General features: G+C 39.8%; 1 protein-coding gene across 3 annotated transcripts; it reads left to right on the forward strand.

Moving 5' to 3' along the window:
- Positions 1-20277, forward strand: zgc:162952 (PKc_LIMK_like_unk domain-containing protein). Of its 3 annotated transcripts, XM_055020474.1 has the most exons (10): positions 1-272; positions 1804-1875; positions 9793-9983; positions 10618-10739; positions 11186-11234; positions 11909-12058; positions 15612-15785; positions 17407-17490; positions 17574-17660; positions 18225-20277. In XM_055020474.1, the coding sequence occupies exons 2-10, from the start codon at positions 1845-1847 to the stop codon at positions 18327-18329; spliced, it is 993 nt and encodes a 330-aa protein (XP_054876449.1). In that variant the 5' UTR covers positions 1-272; positions 1804-1844; the 3' UTR covers positions 18330-20277. The 3 variants fall into 3 exon arrangements, with proteins under 3 accessions (XP_054876449.1, XP_054876451.1, XP_054876450.1); XM_055020476.1 differs by lacking the exon at positions 1804-1875 and having other exon boundaries at positions 9790-9983; XM_055020475.1 differs by lacking the exon at positions 1804-1875.
- The last annotated feature ends 110 nt before the right edge of the window (positions 20278-20387 follow it).

Here is a 20387-nt window from a genome sequence, read left to right on the forward strand (position 1 = left end):
CGTCCTGTTCTCCGTGTGGGCGGAGTTCCATCCCCCGACCTTCTCGAGCAGCCGCTGCCTAGGCAACCGCAGAGGCATGCGTTCGCAGGAAGGAGGGCCCGTCAGCCGCACAGACCGCTCCGAAAGTCAGCAGCGGGGACCTGAGCGCCGTCCTGCTCGCTGCTGGGGGAGACACGGACCGGGCTGCCGCGGATAGAGGAGACGCTCCCATCGACACGTTAGAGCCGAGCTCATCTTCCTGAAGCTGCACCCGGAGCAGAGGCTGATTCTAGGTGAGTCTGCTCTGCCACGGAGGTGCAACGTTTGACTCTGGGCTTTTATTTCCAACAAGACAGATCATCCTTAGAAAGGATGAAAAGTGGAGCGAGTTGACATGATGCAGAGGAGAGCAGACCAGTTAACCAGCAGTGGCTCCCAGTGCAGGCAGTGGACCATCTGAATGAGCTCAACCACAGGGGAAAGAGAAAAGAGAATTCCCAGATTGTGCCTCCTGACACTCACCTTATTGAATAACATTAATTCGACTTTTATATTTGTGCATTACTCTGAAACTTTTAAATGTCTGCAAACTGCTCCTCAAACCAGCTTCTTCTAAGCAAGAGAACATCTTTCTTTGCAAGTTTGGTTTCAAGTGCAGATGATCTTCTTCAAACCTAGATCATCATTTTTTGTAGCATTGAATATGTAAAAGGGATCATGGCAATGACACCTTGCCATGATCCCAGACTGGGTTAAACCTTAGTCTGGTTTAACCCAGTCTTCTTACTGACTTTTCTGTCTTGAATCTTTAGATTTGTAGTTTTATTTAAGCTGTCTAAAAGGTTCCTTTATAGCATAATCAAGTAACTATTACATCCAGTTGTCACAAAAATGCTGCATATATCAATTATGACATGAAAGAAATTTGATGTTCATATTTAATGCCTTGCAATTAGGCGTCTGTCTCTTCTGAAACTTCACCTTCAGGAAGTCATCACAGTACTCCCTTTAACAATGTTTTTCTTTTTGTATTTCTGTTTTACCAGCGTTGCACTGCGTAGTAGCCTGTGTGATATGCAGCTCCACCACGTGTTTGCTAATTGCTTCTGACTAGTCTGCAGGAGCTGAGTGGTTGAGGGCTACTCTGTGAGGCAGAAGCTCTGAAGCTAGGAACCTGCAGCTCTGAGGAGGAGCTACGTTTCAAAGGCGGGGCTAGGTCCACCTGGGTGTTTTGCGCAGTTGAATGGTCGCCATTGGGGATGAAAGGATTTCTCAAACATGCACGAAAGTATCGAGGCAACACTCCATGTATGTTTCTGATGATTGAATGACTATAACAGGATGTACAGCTCAAAAGTTGATTCAACATTAACACTGCCTCTTTAATAAATGAACATTTTAACCAGATACAGAATAGGAAACAGTTAATTTTTTCATGGAAGTCAAATATTTGCCTTATTCTCTGTGAAAATTGGATTTTTTTCTTGTTAGTTTGGAAGTCGGGTAGATGAAGCAGCGTGATGAAAGCGCTTCCTGTCACTGAGCCGTGGCTGTGAGGGTGTGATGAAGCCAGGCTGGGAACCACTGCTGCAGGACTCAAACTGAACTGTAACAGAAGCTCTGCAGACATCGCCCTTGTCTCTTTCATGTATTAACACATTTCATCTTCGCTGTGACGGTGCAGACGTGAGACGCTACAGTCTGCCAGTCAGCCTGCCTGCTCCCTCGCTGTCACTGTGGTCTGCCTGCTAGCTGTGTGTTAGGTAGCTTTGTGGTTGTGTGTCTGTGCTCATTTGTTGTTGCATGTATGTGGTTCCTCCTCAGTTCCTGCAGAGACCTGTGGTTTTTGCCTCACCACCTACAGGATGCACATGAATAATATGTTAAATCAGTGGAGTAAGTATTTAAGTATTCAGACACTCTCCAGCCTTTCCTTACACTACAATGGTTTATAAAACTGTTCCTGCACCTCAGACCCTTAAACATTTTGTCACTTGATTTTGTGTATCAGACCAAAATTAAGAAGCAAAAGTGTGACGCAGAAGGAACTGATGATGATTTGTATTTTTTTTGTTTACTGATAAACTCTAAAAAGTGTGGTGTACACTTCACTTGTATTCAGCCACAATTATTCTGATACTCAGGGTCTCCCTCAGAAAACCTGCTAAGAAGCCCAGTGATAGAGTCACCTGCAGGCCCATCACATACAATATTTGAGTTAAAAAATGTTTAACTTTGACAGGAAATCTGAAAATATGGCTAAGTAAAAACAGCTACAATTCAAATAAATAAATATGTTTTGCACTTAAGTTGTTTCATCCAAATTAAAGGGTTTAACAAAGTGTAATCCATGTCTTGTCACTTCATTCAGTGAAGCTATGAACATGTAGATCAAGGTTTTCTCACTATTTTGAGTGAGCACTCCTTTACTTTTAGTTGTTGAAGAATGGCTTCTTCAAAATACCACAGAAAATTAAAGATTTCTTAAATCTGCATAAAAGAATCAAGGGAACACACCAGCGTTGCTGTCACAGCTAACTGTTAGACCAACAACAGATGAGACCAACTTAAATCAAATACATTTTTGGCCCATATGCTAAGTACTGTTTGTAGTGAGAATCTAAAACTTGTGTACATCAGTATGTTGATGTACACAAGACCCTGAAGTACCTGAAAGGGTAACTTCTCTGAAAGCTGGTTTCGGCTTTCATCCTCCTCAGTCAGAGAATTACAATTGGACATGACATTTTTTCATTTTGTCATGTTTGCAAAATCTTAGTTTTCTGTCAGAGTTTGCATATTTACAGTGTGTTGGTCCATACAACAAAGTTACTGTGAAACACTTTAAGGTTTCTGGTTCTACTGCAGCCAAAGGTGTTGTTGTCAGGAATGTCTTTAAAAGAAACAATTTGGATGGCATAAAAAATGGCTTTTGATGCTCAGCTCCTCTCAACTCTCTGGCCCTGAATCAAGGCCTAGTTAAAGAACAGGGCCTGATGTTTCTGCATCACAGCCGTCTCACCACCTGCTCTGAGTTTTTAATCAGGATGAAATGCTGCTTTAAGCAGATGAACGCACTGTACCGCAAATATGTTTAGCTCTGCATTGTCCTGAAATAGGATTTATTTTCCTCAGCATCCAGCATGTCTACACGTGTCCAAAGACAGTGTGTCAGAGTAGTGTCCTATTACCTGCTGTCCGCTCAGGCCCCAAGTTCCTTTTTATATAGGAAATCATAATTTTCACTAATCATCTTTCATGATCTCCCCTGGTGTTATGCTCCAGTTATGACCTAAACATTCTCTGAGCTGGATTTATTTCCGCACACGCTGTATCCATGCATTGCCATTTTTTTGTATGTCTGTTTTTCACAAAAAACTCTCAACAAATTCTATAATGGGTCCAGTATATGAGTTTAAATATATAATAATACATGAAGTATGATTTTTAATTCAGATAAGATAATAAATCTACAAATTTCTGCAACACTTCATAATTTAATAATGTATGAACTGGTGAAGGTGAGACAGTCATGAAAGTTTACACAAATGTTCCTGATGCTACCTAACAATTTTTGATGTGTGGGTAAGAGTCGCATTTATCAGATAGTGCATTATTTATCATAATAAATTTCTTATAAGAATTTTGATTTATTATTCTCATGATAAATTCCCATTAATGACCCTCAGAACCACCAACAGCGTCTCTGTGTGTTCATGACACTTTGAATATTCCTGCTGATGTTTCTACATTTTTTCTGGCTAGTGGCAGACAAATATTAAAGTAAACATAAAGTTGTTTTCTGTGTTCCGATTAGATTCCTTGTTGTCTTCTGACTCTCCATTCTAATCATGTGTTGAGTTCTGGACTTTTTTCCTCAGTTACTCTGACTGTGATCACTCCAAATAAACAAAGATCATAAATATTTCTCCTTCTCAACTGACTTCTCGGCTTCTTGGACAGGGTCCACCAGTAATATGCTAATATTAAGTTATTTTATTTGTATTGCTGTATTTGAAATTTGTGCATAGTGGCCTCAGCCTGAAATCGTATCCAGTAATGATTATTGGGTCCAATACCAAGTGAACCAGCCTTCACTATGAAAAAGGATTTTTCCTACATGGCATGAACTCGACAAACTTTGCAGCTTGGCTTGAGTTCTGGGCTGTCGTAGTGGTGAGAAACTGTTGACAGGAATAGCGATACATTGTGTGGTCTCTGCAATTTGCCTGACCTCCGACGTCCTTTCTGTCCTACTCAACCACTTTGTACAAGTGATGTATTGTTTACCAGAGAGAAATGATCTTTTCTGGAAAAAAAAAAAAAAAAAAAATCACTGTCTGCTGGCATTCTCAAAGTGGTCGGGGCGTCACTCTGTTGTGTAATATAATCAGCCCGTTTTTTTAGACCGCTGCATAACCACAGAGATAGAAGCTGCCGGGGGAAGACAGTCTCAGATTCCCTAAAGGCCTGAATGCATTTAGAAAAAGTACTCAAATCCCAAAAGCGTCATTAAAGTCCACCTTTATTTCCCTATCTCTTAATTCTTAAGGTTCGGATTGGGTTGAAAACTGATTTAAGAGGTTTGGTTGCTAGCATAATCTCCTCAAAATTAAATTGTTTAAATATTCCCATGATGTATCCCTGCTGCATTTCCTTCCCATAACTTCTACTGTTGTATCTCCCATGGAGGTTGGGTTGCAACACTAACCACTTATTAGTTGGTGTACCACAGAGTTGTGCCTAAATGCTTCCATCCTTATTAGGGTTTTGGAATCTCTGACTGGGAACTATTTCATGTCTAAATATCTAAACATGAAAATGTTGAAGGGAAATTACAAAATGGTGCAGCCGAAGAGAGATGCAAATGGTGTGACCTAATCTAAACCTAACCTAAACTGGTCTGCAACTGGTCTCTGATGCATATAGAGAGTATACATTGATCCATGTGGTTTGATCCAACAGATAAACCACTGTAGTTCAAATTACTGAGTACATAGTGTATCACCAGCACCAGTGTCAGTGCAGGTCATAATGTTACGCCTGAGTGGTCTGTTCACCTTTTTCTGTACATAACTTGTGTTTCTGAGGAGTCAGTTCTCATGGAGGTCCTCAAATAACCATTTTGTAATTATGGAAAGTGACAGACACAGGCCTCTTGACCTTGCCTGCCACCCGTCTCATGTTGCAGCTGACCTCAATGTTTCTGTTTGCGAGGAGTGGGCCCATGAGGAGGTAGCTTACAGTGGCTGTTTTAAGGCTGGGACAGCCGGTTTCCAGGAGTTAAGACTCAAACATCAGGAAGTTACTTGGAAGCTCATAACCCCAGGCCTGGTTCAAGAAAAGCCTCTGTTCCTGGGTGAGGTACCCTGTTTCTCATGTCGTTCTCTGTGTTTTCAGGACAGTGCTCTGGTTCGCCTTGGTGGAGAAAGAGCAGAGCTGAAAAGTCCAACTCTCACCTATTGTTCTGGGTTGGCAATCATGACCACTAAAGTGCTTTGAGTCACTCTGTTTGCTAGCTATGCTAGGGTACAGTGAGTGAATGTTGGTCTACAACAAAATGAGCCAGTGGTTTGGGATTCTAAGTAGGGTGCTTCACTTTTGCAGGTCACCTCTGGAGATGATGATGCAAAGAATGAGTATTCATAAAGTCAAAATAATTAAGGACAACCCTGACCATCCTCTTCATGAGACTGCTTTACAACAACAGAGTGTCTTCAGTCATAGGTTTCTTCAGTTACACTGTGTTACAGACTGCTACAGGAGCTCTTTCCTGCCCACAGCCATCAGCATGCCTAATGACTAGTTTAAAAAAAAAAGTGGGATATGAGTTAAAACTTTCAATTTCCCTCTGGGATTAATACATATTTTGTTTTGAATTTGAGGCTGCATGGTTGTAGATGAATCAGGGTTATACTGATATGCCTGCTGGGTGTTTACAGTCTGCATCATCTTTTCTTAGTTTTAACTAAGAAAAGGTGGTGAAGTATGCACCTCATGTTTTGATACTTAGCTCTAGGGAAACTAGTCTGAGTTTGGTGTTGGCAGTGGAACTTTAATGGGAGCAGTGGAAGCCTTTCCAAGAAGTCGCCATCTGGTCTTTGAAAGCCTTGCTATTGCTTGTTTGCCCTGACAGGTCAGGCTCACTGCTCTCTGCTTGTCTAACCTTCCCACTCAGTCTGTAAGGAAAAGAAAAACAGAAAGCTCAAGCTGTTGCTAGGCCATCCAATGCCTCAAAACATTTATGTATTCTGTTGGGATTTTAAACTGTGGAGTGGAACAAAAATGAGTTTGAAGTAATGTTAATCCTGTGGAATTACATTATTATCATTATTAATTTTTTCATTTGATATTTTTTATTATTATTATTTTTCTCTTTGCTTTGACAACCTTAAATAAAATTTGGTCCAAACTATTTTTCTCAGAAGTCACCATGTAACCAATTAGAGTGCACCTGGGGGTAATTTAATATCAAGTGAACCAAACTTTCAAAAAGAAGAACATTTTCTATTCTCTCATCTCTAACATTCCCATGTTTGGATGGAGAGAACTTAATTAGCCACACAAACAGAAAACAGTAGGTTTTGTTGTTCACACTGGAGGTATGCAATGCTAAACATTTGGTGTTGGTAAAAATAGAACCAGTATTATTGATACCAATGTAATTCAAGTTACTCCTTTAAACTTCTGACCTTGATTCCTTTTTAAAAAATTGTTAATACATCCTACTGAATTTGGAAAAAAAATATTGGTGTATGAAATATTTATAGTATATTCAGGATATTAAGGGAGGGTAGGAACAAAACTGCCACTGCACCTGACCCACAAGAGGACAGTGTAACTCCCTGCAGTTTTAGTGCAATGCTCAGTAAAAGCGCAGCAGATGTCATGGTTGGCCAACCAAGTGACCCGTCAGGTCTTCAGTTTGCAAAACCCCCCCTCAGAAAAAAGCTGTTAAATTTGCAACCCTGCCATAACCACACAAACGTAAAAAGTTCATGCAAGCCCTCTTAGGACTGCAAGGGGGTTGACAAGCTGGTTATTCATTTTTAGCTGGCTTCACTGCATAGTCACGTTTAGCTTACAGAATGCTTACGCCAAACCACCTAATAAACAAAAGTAAACTGACCAATAGGACTTAGGTTTAGGACAGCCACATGCCCACCCAAACAGACGCACACAGATGTGGGTTATGTACAGGATGTTTTGGCACAAAATAACTTTTTTTCTTCTTCACAGTATTGTCAATAGCTAATAGGGGTAAAAAAAAAAAAATCCAATAACTATAATTCATCAATTTTTTTTTACTTGGAGAAAAAATTTCAAGATATGCACAAGTGCGTACAGCCGTACAACTGAAGGCGCTACTTAGCATATTAACAAGACAATCAGAAACAACAGAAAAAATAAACATGTCCATGTGCATCTTGTCCTTCATAGACAAAGTGCAAAAAGTTATCGCTTGAGAAGAAATCAAAGCAAAAACAAAAGTGGAGACCAAACAGCCAGGACAGAAAAGCAGGCAAAATGACGAAACAAAGGAGAGAAGAGAGGCACAGAATGGCAGATTCAATGGCTGCACTGTAAGCATTTCTCTCTGACAGCGTTTCAGCTATAATTGTTTAGTCTGAAGCCAAATGAACAAAAGCAGCATGAATAGCTGGGGTTGAGTCCCCCGACTTGATTGTTAAAAGCTTGTTGATTGTGTTAGCGTGTCAGCGTGCGCTTTCCACCGCCGTCAGTGTGACTATAGAGTGAACAGAGTTTGACCTTCTGTGCTGTCACGCTAGCTCACTGTGGCCCAGCGAAGGTCAGGATGAAGGCAGGTCAGGACTCACCTGAGTGGAGAACAGTTATTAGTAAAGTTTCAGTTACAACTACTGATTCAGCACAATCATAAAGAAAATTACAGTAGGATGGAAAAGATCTGTGAAAATAATGGTTTATTGACAATAATGAAATAAATATAGTGTTTTAGGGACTCCAACTCGTTTTAGTCAGACTAAAGATAATCTGAGTGTTTTCCAGGCACATAGTTCATTGTTATCTTTGGAAGTACAGATGCTGTTGACTCACTTAGCAAAACAGATACTATTTCAAAATGTTCTTTTTCCGAGAATACAGCACAAACTTTTAATCAAATCTACTCCTCCTACTCACCTTTATGCTGTAACCATGTAGACGTGTTGGAAGGTGACATCCATTCTAAAGTTTCAGATATTATTGATTCCACCGAGGTGAAGACAGTGTCTGGTAGAAATGGACCTCTATGGAGACATGCGCAAACTGTCGTAGGGCTGAACGTAAATGTTGTAAAACTCAACTTTATGTTTATTATGAAACCTACAAAGAAAGATAGCAGAGCTATCACTCAACACTAAAACATGCAAGGGCAACATTCTTTTGGGAATTTATGAAAGTTGACAGGCTCACAAACCCTCCTGTGACTGAACCACCAAACATGACCTGCAATGACTTTGCCAACTTCTTTACAAAGAAAATGTAAAAAGTAGAACATTAAACTGCACATCCACACTAAATCAAATGTCAGTACTATGCTCAAAATGTACTCAATTTCAACAACTTAAATATAAAAGCCTATTAATTAACCTCCTCTTTCTGCTGTCTTGACTTTCTTGACTTTCCTTAACTTTCCAACTGCAGACTTTCAGGCCGATCTCCAACCTTACATTCATCTACAAAATGATTGGAAAAGCTGTTTAATCAGTTAGATAGCTTTCAAACTATAACTAATTGCTTTGATATCTTTCAGTCTGGTTTCTGTACTCACCAACATACTGAGAATGGCCTAGTCAAAGTGTTCAATGACATATGGCATAGAGACTGTGAAAGATCCAGACTGCTGGTTCTGTTGGACCTCAGTGCAGCTTTTGACATCTTATTGAAATGCCTGGAGAGTTGTGCTGGACTCTGGCCCAGTACTGAAGAATACGTAATACATGAAGAACAGAGATTTATTTGTTTCAATTTGTAGTTTCTCATCGTAGACACATGTGGAGAATGTGGATACCTGTTATTCAATATCTATATGCTAAAACAGGAAATAAGATTAGCTGCCATAACTATGCAGATGATACACAGCTCTACATTACCACGTAACCAGATGAATCAGAACCAATTTCACAAAAACATCTAAGCTCACATATTGAGTTTTAGAATAAAACTTACTATTTTATAATATGATCCAGATTATCCAGAGATGAAGTGTTTCCCCCCTTCATTAAGGTTCTACCATAAAAAAAACACAACTACAAGTCTCTGCCTGAGGTGAATGATCACCTCAGCCTTTTTTTTAAACCTGACACGATGCAGCATCTTTGTTTGTGTCTGTAGAGTGGAATCACTTTGCCCATCTATGCAGTTAATAAGAGGATGGTGAGGCCGGGCCTTTCATGAGCTGCTCTTTCATCCAGGCTTGCTTTCATGCTGATAAATGCATAAATTGCCCTTTTGGTTGTCTTCTTTTGTGATGCCTCAATCGGTTTCGTTACAGTGGAAATTCTGCTTCAACATGCAAGACATCAGCTTGAGTAAAATGCTAATAAAACTAAATTACATTTATTTTCATACATCCAGGGGCCCAGTTATTTTGCAGACATGCTTGCAAATTCTCTGTTCTTCAAATTGTCACAAAACTAATCATTAAAAAAAACTTATTTTAAACATGTTGTTATTTTATGATTCTTTTTTTTTTTTTGCTTAGTGTCCTGTTTGTAATTTTGCACGCTGTGCGGCAGAGTTTTTGTACGCGCATGATGACCCACATCTGCATGTTTCTCTTTGTCCCAGCAGACATCTCCAGGATGTGCGATGTGGACCCGTCCTCGGAGCCCAACAGCCCCACCCTGTACGGCGAGTCTTCAGACAGGTACTACCATGTGGACCGCTGGCAGAAGCTCCGCACGGCCGTACGCAAACTGGAGTTCTGGGAAAACTTCCGAGCTGAACTCATCGGGAGCGGATTCTTCTCCAGAGTCTACAAGGTATTCCGTCTCGCTGTCCTGCCCCCGGATTTACACGTTGCTGCTCTACATCTGAGCTGCCATCAAAGCTGGCTTTGTTTGAGCCTCTTAATAAGGACATTCTTGCCATTCTGTGATTGGCCCACCAGCTTTAGAAAATGTGTGGGCACAAAATTCTCCCACCTTACATAATTCTCGTTTTAAAGCTAATTTTTCTGCACAGCAACAGGGACAGCATGCTGTCAGAAATGTTGCTGATGAAATGATCTGGAATTAGTTCGAGGAGTTCGTTTGGAATAATTAGAGGTTTAATTTGTCCAGCCAGAACTTGGCTGAGAAGCATCCTCTGTTCTCTGTCTTGACTGGTTTTTCTCACCTTTGTTTTAAAGCTTCTTCTTTTCGTCCTCATCGTTCCTCATCAAAAATAACTTGATTATTTTTTTCGGCTTCAGTTATTTGGAAATGGAACTGTAACTTAGTGAAGTGCTTCATTCTCACTCAGTCGTAGCAATCAAGGTTTTAACCAGTCCTTCTTGTTCTTACTTTTGTTTTTCATTTTTATTGCGGTGCAGAAATAGTTGTCGTCTACTGAGATGGCTTTCGGAAAGCCAACAGAAAGGCTTTCCTCTGTCTAAAGTGTGCCGCTGCTTCTCAGGTGATTCACAGCACTACGCGGAAGGTGATGGTAGTGAAGATCTACAAAAATGACGTGGACCAAGACAGCATCGTACGAGAGATCACCCTGCTGCAGAAGCTCTCTCACCCCAACGTTGTCAGGTAAAAGCACTGAACCTTTCCCAGTCTCAGCTCAGCCAAAGCTACATCAAGCAGGACTCAGTCTAAAGCTGCCATCTAAAAAAACCTTAGTCTACTGAGAGCAACATAGTTTGAGACAGTCCCTTCTTTGACACACGAAAATGTAACTTTCATATAATACACATACATATTTTCTTTAAAAAAATACAAACCAGGGTATTTATGAAATTGTAACCTATCTAAAATAATGTTTTTACTTAGGTGACCTTTTTGCCTAAAGATTATTTATGAAAAAAAATAAATACATTTTTGGCAAAAAATGAATTGGTCCATCGGGCCATTATTTTAGGAAAGTGACAATATGACATGTTAATAGTTACTAGATAGACAAAAGTCACCACTGCCATTTGTGAGTTAATTTCAGGCTCAGGAATAAAGTCACAAATAAAATGACTTCTTTGTTTCAGGTATCTGGGTATCTGTGTGAAAGAAGACAAACTTTACCCCATCTTAGAGGTCAGTTCTGCTTTCTGCGTCTCTTGTTTGCTGTTAATACATTTCTGTTATTAGCTTCGTCTATTGTGCAGACAAGAAACAAGAAATGTTGATCTGATATGCTATGATCACTATGAAACTGTTGTCGTCCAACGTGTTCTTGTTTCTTACTTTTAATGTGAATTCCTCATTATCATTTTTTAAAGAAAGTTTTTATGAAAATCGGCTTGCAGATAAATTGGTGCAGCCTTACTTGCCAGAAAGTGGATATTCGTCTCTCAGGGGCGGCTGTTGATGAAGGTTTGAGAGTTATGTCCTGCAAGTCTTCACTGAGGACCATGAAGGTGCACTGTCTGGACAAGTGCACTTTACAATGCAATGTTTAATTGCATTGTCCAAAGTGACAAATCCTCTTGATTTTCTCAGGGGTTTTAAAGTGGTGTGCTTGTGATCCAGAAGTGAGCCGCACAGTCCTGTTAGTGAAAACGTTCACATCATCAACATCAACCTGTGCAGAGGGTTAGTTCACTTGGTCCAGTGAACCTTGTGTTTGTTCCCTCTGGGTGCCTTAGACATGATAAGGCTTGTTATTTACAAAGTGTAAGTGCTCATTATGGTTGCATGTCCATCACCCAGTAGGTGTAAACTTCTGTTTTGATGCAGCCCTTAACCTGATCACTGGCTGCATGTTTCAGTACGTAAACGGCGGCTGCCTGGAGGAGCTTCTGGCCAGGAAAGATGTTCCCCTGTGCTGGAGAGAGAAGGTGGACCTGGCCTGTGACATCTGCAGAGGAATGATCTACCTGCACTACAAGAACATTTACCACAGAGATCTGAACTCAAAGGTGAGACCGCCAACCAGAACTCAGGCACTTCTGTTGTCAAAACTGGAGAAGATGTGCAACAATCTGGGTTTTGGAGATATTTTTAAAGCTGACAAAGTACTGAAGTAATGATTGGTGGTGTGTCATCACATCAGACAGGACAAGACCTGATTGGTCACTTACCAGGTATTAAAAATCATAACTTTCACTTTCAGTTTATTTAGAATAAAATGTTTTGCAAATAAGAAATAAGAAACACAATACAAAGGTTCAGTAACTGAGTTAACATTTTTAAATAAATTAAAATATATGCAATTAATTAATCGAAATGAACGCAGTAAAGATCAAGTCCTACTTAAAATAACTCAGTCCTGGTTTGACTGGCTAATGTTTCCATTATTCAGTCGTCCTAATGCCTAAAAAGCTTTGAAAAGTGTTTTTGCAAATAAAAGTAAATAAATTCTGATACTGTGTTTTGACCATATTTGAATTAAATACAATTTATTTCAGAGTCCTTTAAGGAAGTGAGAGGAACTACATTAGCACTTTAATGTAGTTTGTGATTGAACAGTGAAAACATTTCTTTAAAAAATGATAATGAGGAATTCACATTAAAAGTAAGAAACTAGGACACATTGTTTGGAAGACAACAGTTTCATAGTGATTATAGGATATCAGATCAACATTTTTTGTTTCTTGTCTTCATAATAGACAAAGCTAATAACAGAAATTTATTAACAGCAAACAAGAGACACAGAAAGCAGAACTGACCTCTAAGATGGGATAAAGTTTGTCTTCTTTCACACAGATACCCAGATACAAGGTCCATGAATTACATTGCAGTCCCGAAAAATGATTAATGATCTTGCTGCACCCCTACACACCAACAGGGGATTTAATTTAGATTCTCACAATTAAACACACACAGTTAAAGCAGATTTTTATGTGGTCATCTCTATTCTCATGTTTCTTTGGTTTTACTGCTTTTCTGAACAAGTCCAGTTGTGTTTATGAAATATATTGTCAGTTCTTTGAACAGAATATCGTCTACTTAATTGAGAGTGATGTTAAACAACAGCTGGGCTGAAACGCATCTTCCTCTTCATGTACACAGTTTTAGTAAAGAACATGGCAACCGCAACAGAAAATAACTGATCCGTCTTGACTTTTTTGTTCTTTTCTGATTAAAATATTGCTTTTTATTTCCTTCTTGCTTTATGCTGCATGCTTGTTCTTATATAGCTTAAGGAGAAACAAGTGTGAACCATCTGCTGAGGAAATAATACACTTGTTGCCCATGACTTTAGCTGGAAATAAGCACGCAGATATGAATATTTGCACAGGGGGTCTCTATCTATTCCGCTTTATGTTTATAGTTTGTTTTGCATTTTACCTGAATTAATTCCAGCATTGACCCTTCGCTGTACATTGAAGGACGTCTCCGTTTGCGTGTTTGTTCTCAGTGACAGTATGAGGCCTTGAAGAGCCTCTGTAAATTGCTGCGTGGGTGAACTTGTGTGTAGGTGCCGTCTTTCCTCCGGTTGCCAGGCCTTCCACAAGAAGCCAGCAGAAATGCAAAGCAACATCCTGACAGCCTCTGTTGTTATGTTAATAGCGTGTTGCTTGCTGCAGACTGTTGGCTGTCACCCAGTGGTTCCTCACTTGGCTCCAGGCTAATTCTTTAAGAGAGTTGTTGGTTTGCGTCAAACCTCTACAAGGCAAAAACCTGCTGATCCAGATCGGATAGAAAGTTTGGATTTCTGTAGACAAAGTGAAAATGGTCTAAAGCATTGTGTTCAAAGTGAGGCTCCCAGGCCATTTGTGGCCCCTGGACTGATTTCATGTCCATAACGTAGGACTACATTTTATACCTTTTGACTAAAGTTTGACTTTTCAGTTAAAATGTACTAACAGATATGTTAGATGCAACATAAAGTGATCATTTCTAGTTTCCTTCTGTTGTCATAGTAACTAGGACCACATTTACTCACTAACTTTTAGTCTTTTGGGCCCAGAAGTATTTTTGAGCTGATCTCAGCTCCTGCGGCAAAAAATATGTTTTACCACACAATATGTAATATTGTGTCATTATGTAACAATAATACAATATTTTGCCACATTTGTTTCCTGAATACTATTTCAGTCTCTTGTTTTCATCTTTGTTACCTCAATGATTTTGAAAATGGTTGCCTCAGAGTCTTTTTTTTAAATAGTAACATCCACACTGAAGAGTGTTGTTAGACCTGATAATGATTAGTTATAGTGCATTCATAACAAAAGGATCCACTGACCTGATCTATGAGGCTAACCAGCCAGTTCTGATAACCGTCTGATAAATATATAAAGTTTCAGAATATATGGTTTCAAAACTCCTAAATGTGAATAGCTGTAATTTAAAATTTCAAAAATAAATTTGCTTTATGAAACCATGAGAATTTTGGAAAAACTCTTGTTTTTCAATAAAACGTTTTGGGATGAGGTTGTTATTTGGCTGTGTGGAAACCAGTTTGAAAAATTGCAGTTTTGGGATCACACAAGTCAGATGATCAACAATCGGATGTTGTAATTGGTGCAAACCATCAAGGAGATGACGACAGGAAGTAGTTGGATGACGACAGGAAGTAGTTGGATGACAACAGCGTAGCATGTTTTTTTAATGTGTGAACAAACATATTCCTGTGTGATTTTAATTGCGTTTCTTATTTAATGGAAACAATGCAGTTGTGTAAACATGTTTTTTTCCGACATTGGCAGAATGTTGACAAAGTTTTGCACACATTTATAAATGAAATGCGGCTCGTGACGTTGAAATGACTCCTGAACTGATGCAGGCTCTGTGAAGGTGTGAGAAGTCGCCGCGCTCTTTGGAGCTTTCGGGTTTCCTCCTTTTGTCTGCTGCTCTTTCCACTTCTGTCTCCAAAGCTGTTGATTTCCCTGCCAAAGAAATGACTAAACGAAGGTGCTAAATTTAGAGCTCAGGTCTTGAAGAGAAGTTTTTCCCTGCGTAAGGCCTCGTAATGAAAGGTTAGCAGAGGGAAGAGGTTTCTCGCATCTGAGCCAGACTCCAACCACATCATGTGTACGCACACAGAGCGCTCCACGTGAACCATGCTTTCACCCATCAATCCACACAAAAAGCTCCAATTAGACATCACACACATATCTGGGACCACTTATTGTTATGCAATCATATCTCCCACTTCCTGCACCTCTCTGTCATCACACCTCCTGCTGTAAACAGCCCAGGTTCTGTCTCCATTAAAAGCTGTTGCTTTTTATCAAAAAGCAAAATGTGTGATGAAGAGTTGATCAGTGAATCGGAGGCTTCCCAGCTCCATAGTGGCACTCTGAGTCTGGCCTCTGCATGTGGTCCATTTGAATTATTTAGTGAGGGTGAAAGGTTCTGACAGTCAGAACCGGTCAGAACCGGTGAAGTTGCTCCATAAAACCGTCTGACTCTAACTATGATGACATAATGAATCCGTCAAGCTTTTCATTTTCTAGGTTGTATACGTACGCTGCCCTCTGCTGTCAGATTCTCACGTTGCGGTTCTCTTCTCGTCGGTCCGTCCAGAACTGTCTGGTCCGAGAGACTCCTCGGGGCTGGGAGGCCCTGGTGACAGACTTTGGGCTGGCGAGGGAAGTGGTGGAGCTGCCTGTGAAGGATCCCGGCAGGAAGTTGTCATTGGTGGGCTCGGCCTTCTGGATGGCCCCCGAGATGCTCCGAGGAGAACCCTACGATCGCAAGGTGAGTCCTCAGTCGTTTTCCAGGAATGGGTTTTAGTTCTGTGTGCAGGAAGTCAAAGCATTCTCTTCTGAGCTTCTATTCCCCAAAAAACTGAACTTCTTTCAAACTTTTCTACATTATAAACGTTTTCTTCCTAGAAGCTCTCCATCTCTGCTCTCTTTGGGAATCTCACAGTGTAGTGTGCTGAGCCCAATGTGTTTTCTGTTATACATTCACGACCTTCCCAGAAATATTTAAGCACTCCAATACTTTAAAGCTGAAGTATGTAGCTTTTCTAAACATTTTTTTACACATTTGTTGAAACTGTCACCATGTTGTTGCAGTGCACTGTGAGACAGATCATCTGGAAAAGTTCGAACTCCTCCACTCTCTCCTTGAGCTCCTGTTGTCTTCTGAAGAATCCAAAAACACCTAATCAGAGTGAGGAGGAGGGTCTTAACGCTGTCAATCATCCCCATGTACTCACTGCTAAATGTGCTAATGGTAGAGAAACAACTTACTGTTACAGGAAAACCATTTATTTATCCAACATCATTAGTGGCTATGCTAACTAGCCTGAGCATTCACCAGAGGCTCTGATAGCTGCAGTGCAGCAGAGAGCGTAGAGGGAGTAAAAAGGAGTAAGAGCAGAGTCACACATAGGCTGACTGACATCTCTAAGACCCGCCTCCTGGCTCTGATTGGTTGTTTCTAGTTATCGCAGGGAGAAGGTGCAGGAGCTCGACTGTTCCACAGACTATCTGTCTTATACCAAACTGTCATAACATGACGACAGTTTCGACAAATATGTAAAAAAATATATTTTTTTCTAAAGGTGATGTACTACAGCTTTAATACATGAGCAAGCTGCTTATTTTGTCTCGTTTAAAATATTCAGATTTAGATATTCAAATAGTCAGTTACATGGAGATCTTCAGCAGCTTCAGCGCTTGTTACAAGATAATTAATTTAAGCAAAAAACTGTGCATGTATTTTTTTCTCACGTTTCATTATACCAAAGCTCCTTCTGCTGTCGCAACTTATAAATATCTAGACATTATTTTGGATTCTCATCTCAACTGAAGCAAAAATAATTTATATTTACTACAAAATTAGGTCAAATTTGTCATCTTCTGTTTGGAATCTTCATGCCAGGATATTTACAGCCATGTCATACTGCCTGTATGCTCTCTTGCTAATGAAGTTTTGGAACCCACAGAGCCTGCAAAATTCATAATTATCTTCCTGTCTGGATTCTTTCAACTTTAAATGCTTTATTGTTTCAAAATGATGTTTTGCATGAAGTTGTAATTTAAGATTTTCCGAGGTGAGAGGTAAGTAGCTCTTTCTGCTCTGATTCCTGAACAATGTGTTGGAAATGATCGCTCGACTCGCTCTGGTGGAAATGGACACTTGCCATTCGCAGCCTTTAAAACTGTTAATGCCAGAGATACATTTTCTATGTATATAATATTCCATAACATATGAAGTCCTTGTCAACACTGGCATTGTGTAAAAAGACTCATCATGGTCATTTGTTGAAAACCTTCTTCCTCCATCTCCACTAGGTGTTAAGTGTCTGAACTGACAGATGGAAATGTGGAGCTTTATGTTGTAGACATTAGTCTGCTGCTTGTTTCAGGTGGATGTTTTCTCCTTCGGCATCGTTCTGTGTGAAATCTTGGCCAGGATCCCGGCCGACCCAGAGATCCTGCCTAGAACCCAGGTACAAACCAGAACCAGAACCAGCGGTGCACAACAGCTGGACTCTAGGATGACCATAGTGATGATAGCGTTGATGTGTTTCAGGACTATGGGCTGGATGTGAAGGCGTTCGGTGAGCTGGTTTCTGACTGCCCACAGCGCCTCCTGGAGTTAGCAGCCAGCTGCTGCATGGTATGTAGATGGAAGAAACTCTCCATACAGAACAGAGAGAAAGAAAAGAGTCAGGTGGTCATTTCTCTGCTCCAGATTGGAACTTGAATTAAAAGATTCAATTTGGGGTCACCATGGACAGGTCTCTCGCCATGGGACCTGTCATAAAATGACAAAAAACATTAACATTTTGCATTTAAGATAAAGAAAAACTTTATCTTGTAAATATGTTCTACCCGAAGAACATTTGCATCTCTTACTGATGATGTATAAAAAGGTTTAATGGTTTAATGAAATGTCTGCAGAATGTGCCAGCTTTTGAAACTTGATCATTCAATTAATCGTCAGAATAATCAATTTCAGTAATATTCTGATTTAATGAATGGTGCTTCGGTATCTGTGTGAAATAATACATTTTGTATTTTTATGGGCTGACTATAAGATAAATGAAATGTAGAATGTGATGCAGAATCGTTTGAACATATCATGGATTTGATGAACGATCTGGGTTCAAACTGGCACAGTGTCAGATTACATCTGAACGGACTGCGGCCTCATGCAGCTTCTTGTCTCTGCTGCTGTCAGGTGGAGTCGTTCCGGCGCCCGGCCTTCACAGAGCTACTAGATGAGCTGAGCGAAGCTGCTGAGGGCCTGGAGCCGCCACCGAACCCCGACCTGACGGCCCGCTGAGCAGGGTGTGTCCAGCAGCAGGGATTATTGATCACAGAGCAGACAGGAAGCAGAAGTGAAGGGGAGTTGAAAGAAGGCGGGCCTGATTGTTGATGCTTCCTGCTTTCTCACTCGGCACCAGAGGCTCAACTTGTCTTTTCTGAGAGCTGTTAGCCAAACCACGGCTTCCCTCAACACTTTGCTAAAGTCGCCTCCAGGTGATCAGTGTTACTCTTTGAGGTAGATCCAGTTTCATTTCCTGACTCAGAGGTTTCCTCCTCCTCCTCTTCATTCGCTTGTCCCTGCCAATCGTTTGGAATGAACGACGCAGATCGTCTGATCTGCTGATAGGTTTTGGTCTTTGCGTCTGCTTTAGTTGTTCTGTTTTCTGTCAGGACTTCTGCTTCGTTCAGCGACAGACTCCAAACGGCTGCAGACAGCAGACTGACTGTTGTGTTCAAGGTTTTTGAGAGCTTGTCTCAGTTTTACAGAAAATATCCTTTGTTTCTATACATGTACAGAAAAACAACAGGCGACAAAGTGTACAGACCCCTGTTAGAGTGAAAAGAAATAATTAGACGAGCAAATCATTCCAAAACCTTTTCAGCCTTTAATGTGACAGTTCTAAATTATAATTTTACTGAAAAAAAACACGTCAATAATAAATCTGTTTACTTGCTATTGATGCAAAGCAAAGTAAATCCACGTCTCACATCAATAATATTGATATTTTTACCGATATGGATACTTTTTATTATGTAGGTTTGATATATCACCAAACTTTTGACCTTATGTTGTTTTTATGTTTCTTTTGAACTATTTTGTATAAACATAGGACAGAATTTTTACAGGTTTATAAGTGTCTAACATTCAAATAATATATTAACATGATAAACAGAAACAATAGAATAGTAGTGTGTATTTTTTTATAAAAAACAAAGTGCAAAAATGATCAAAGCAAAATCTTTTGCTGTAGACAAACTGCAGCCCCAAAATGAAATAAAGTTTGAAGAGAAAATCTGAAATGTATCGATCCAGAACTGATACCAATTTGGAATTGATATTATTGATACTTTGGATGGATCTCGTCACCTCAAGTGTTCACAATATTAAAATAATAGTTTGCTGACGCAGCATTTAGCCTTCTTTGGTAGAAGCTTGCAGGGATTTTACATATTACTTTTCAACAAAGTAACAGCGAAACAGGCTGGAGATTAAATCAGTTTTCAGACTGAGGATATGATCCACAGCCCTCTTCAGGTGACCCAACAAGCTTTCTGTCACAATTAGCTGTGCTCTCTGATGCCAAGTTTTAAGTTTTTCTCTTATGATGTCATTTTTATGTTTATTTGAACGTCTGCTTGAACCCTGTGTGATGCTGAAAAAGTCTAATCAATTTTCATCTTCAGCTTCTTGGTAAGCGCCTGAAGGTGTTGCATAAAAACTGAATGATATTTAAAACTGTTCATGAACTCATCCACATTCACAAAAATATGGACCCCTCCCACCACCACGCTTCACTGGTGTTCCTCTGAAGATGGGAAATTTACCAGATTTGTTGGTTCCTGTACAGGAAGAAAATCATATTAAAGACATAAAAGGTTAATTGTCTAATTTTGAATCCTCTAACAGGGATGTGTAAACATTTTACAGCTTGATTGGAGACAACTGTCATGGTGATGCATAAATAGATTTTTAAATCACAAATCCTTTGACTCCAGTATACCCAGACTGTCTGTATCCTGTTGCTTTTATATATTTCTCTGATCTTTTTAAACATGCTTGTATGTTTTTTTAAAAAAAACCTGAGCTTTCTGTATGTTTTTGTTCTTCTGGTTCTGTAACGGTCCAGTTTGTTTTTTTATGTTATCAGAATTTCAAGGCAGCTAAAATGCAACAGACAGATAGCTTCATTACTTCTAACATCAGCCACACTTTTGTGATGGAACAAATAAAGTGATATTCTTTGTCTATTGTTTTTTTTTTAAAACATGATCACATTAAGCCTGTTGAGCTGTTGAGCCATCACAGGACGGATGGTAGAGTTCCCAGTCAAATAGAACATAGATGTCAGGAACA

Source organism: Poeciliopsis prolifica, unplaced genomic scaffold, assembly GCF_027474105.1.
Source record: "Poeciliopsis prolifica strain line A6 unplaced genomic scaffold, Auburn_PproV2 SCAFFOLD068, whole genome shotgun sequence".
NCBI classification, from domain to species: domain Eukaryota; kingdom Metazoa; phylum Chordata; class Actinopteri; order Cyprinodontiformes; family Poeciliidae; genus Poeciliopsis; species Poeciliopsis prolifica.

What these genes read in the sequence shown, in the direction of transcription:
- zgc:162952 (XM_055020474.1), top strand. Translation starts at nt 1,845, where the DNA reads ATGCACATGAATAATATGTTAAATCAGTGGA. An exon ending in ACAGAGATCTGAACTCAAAG is followed by an intron (nt 12,059 to 15,611) that starts GTGAGACCGCCA and finishes CGGTCCGTCCAG; the next exon opens with AACTGTCTGGTCCGAGAGAC. An exon ending in AGATCCTGCCTAGAACCCAG is followed by an intron (nt 17,491 to 17,573) that starts GTACAAACCAGA and finishes GATGTGTTTCAG; the next exon opens with GACTATGGGCTGGATGTGAA.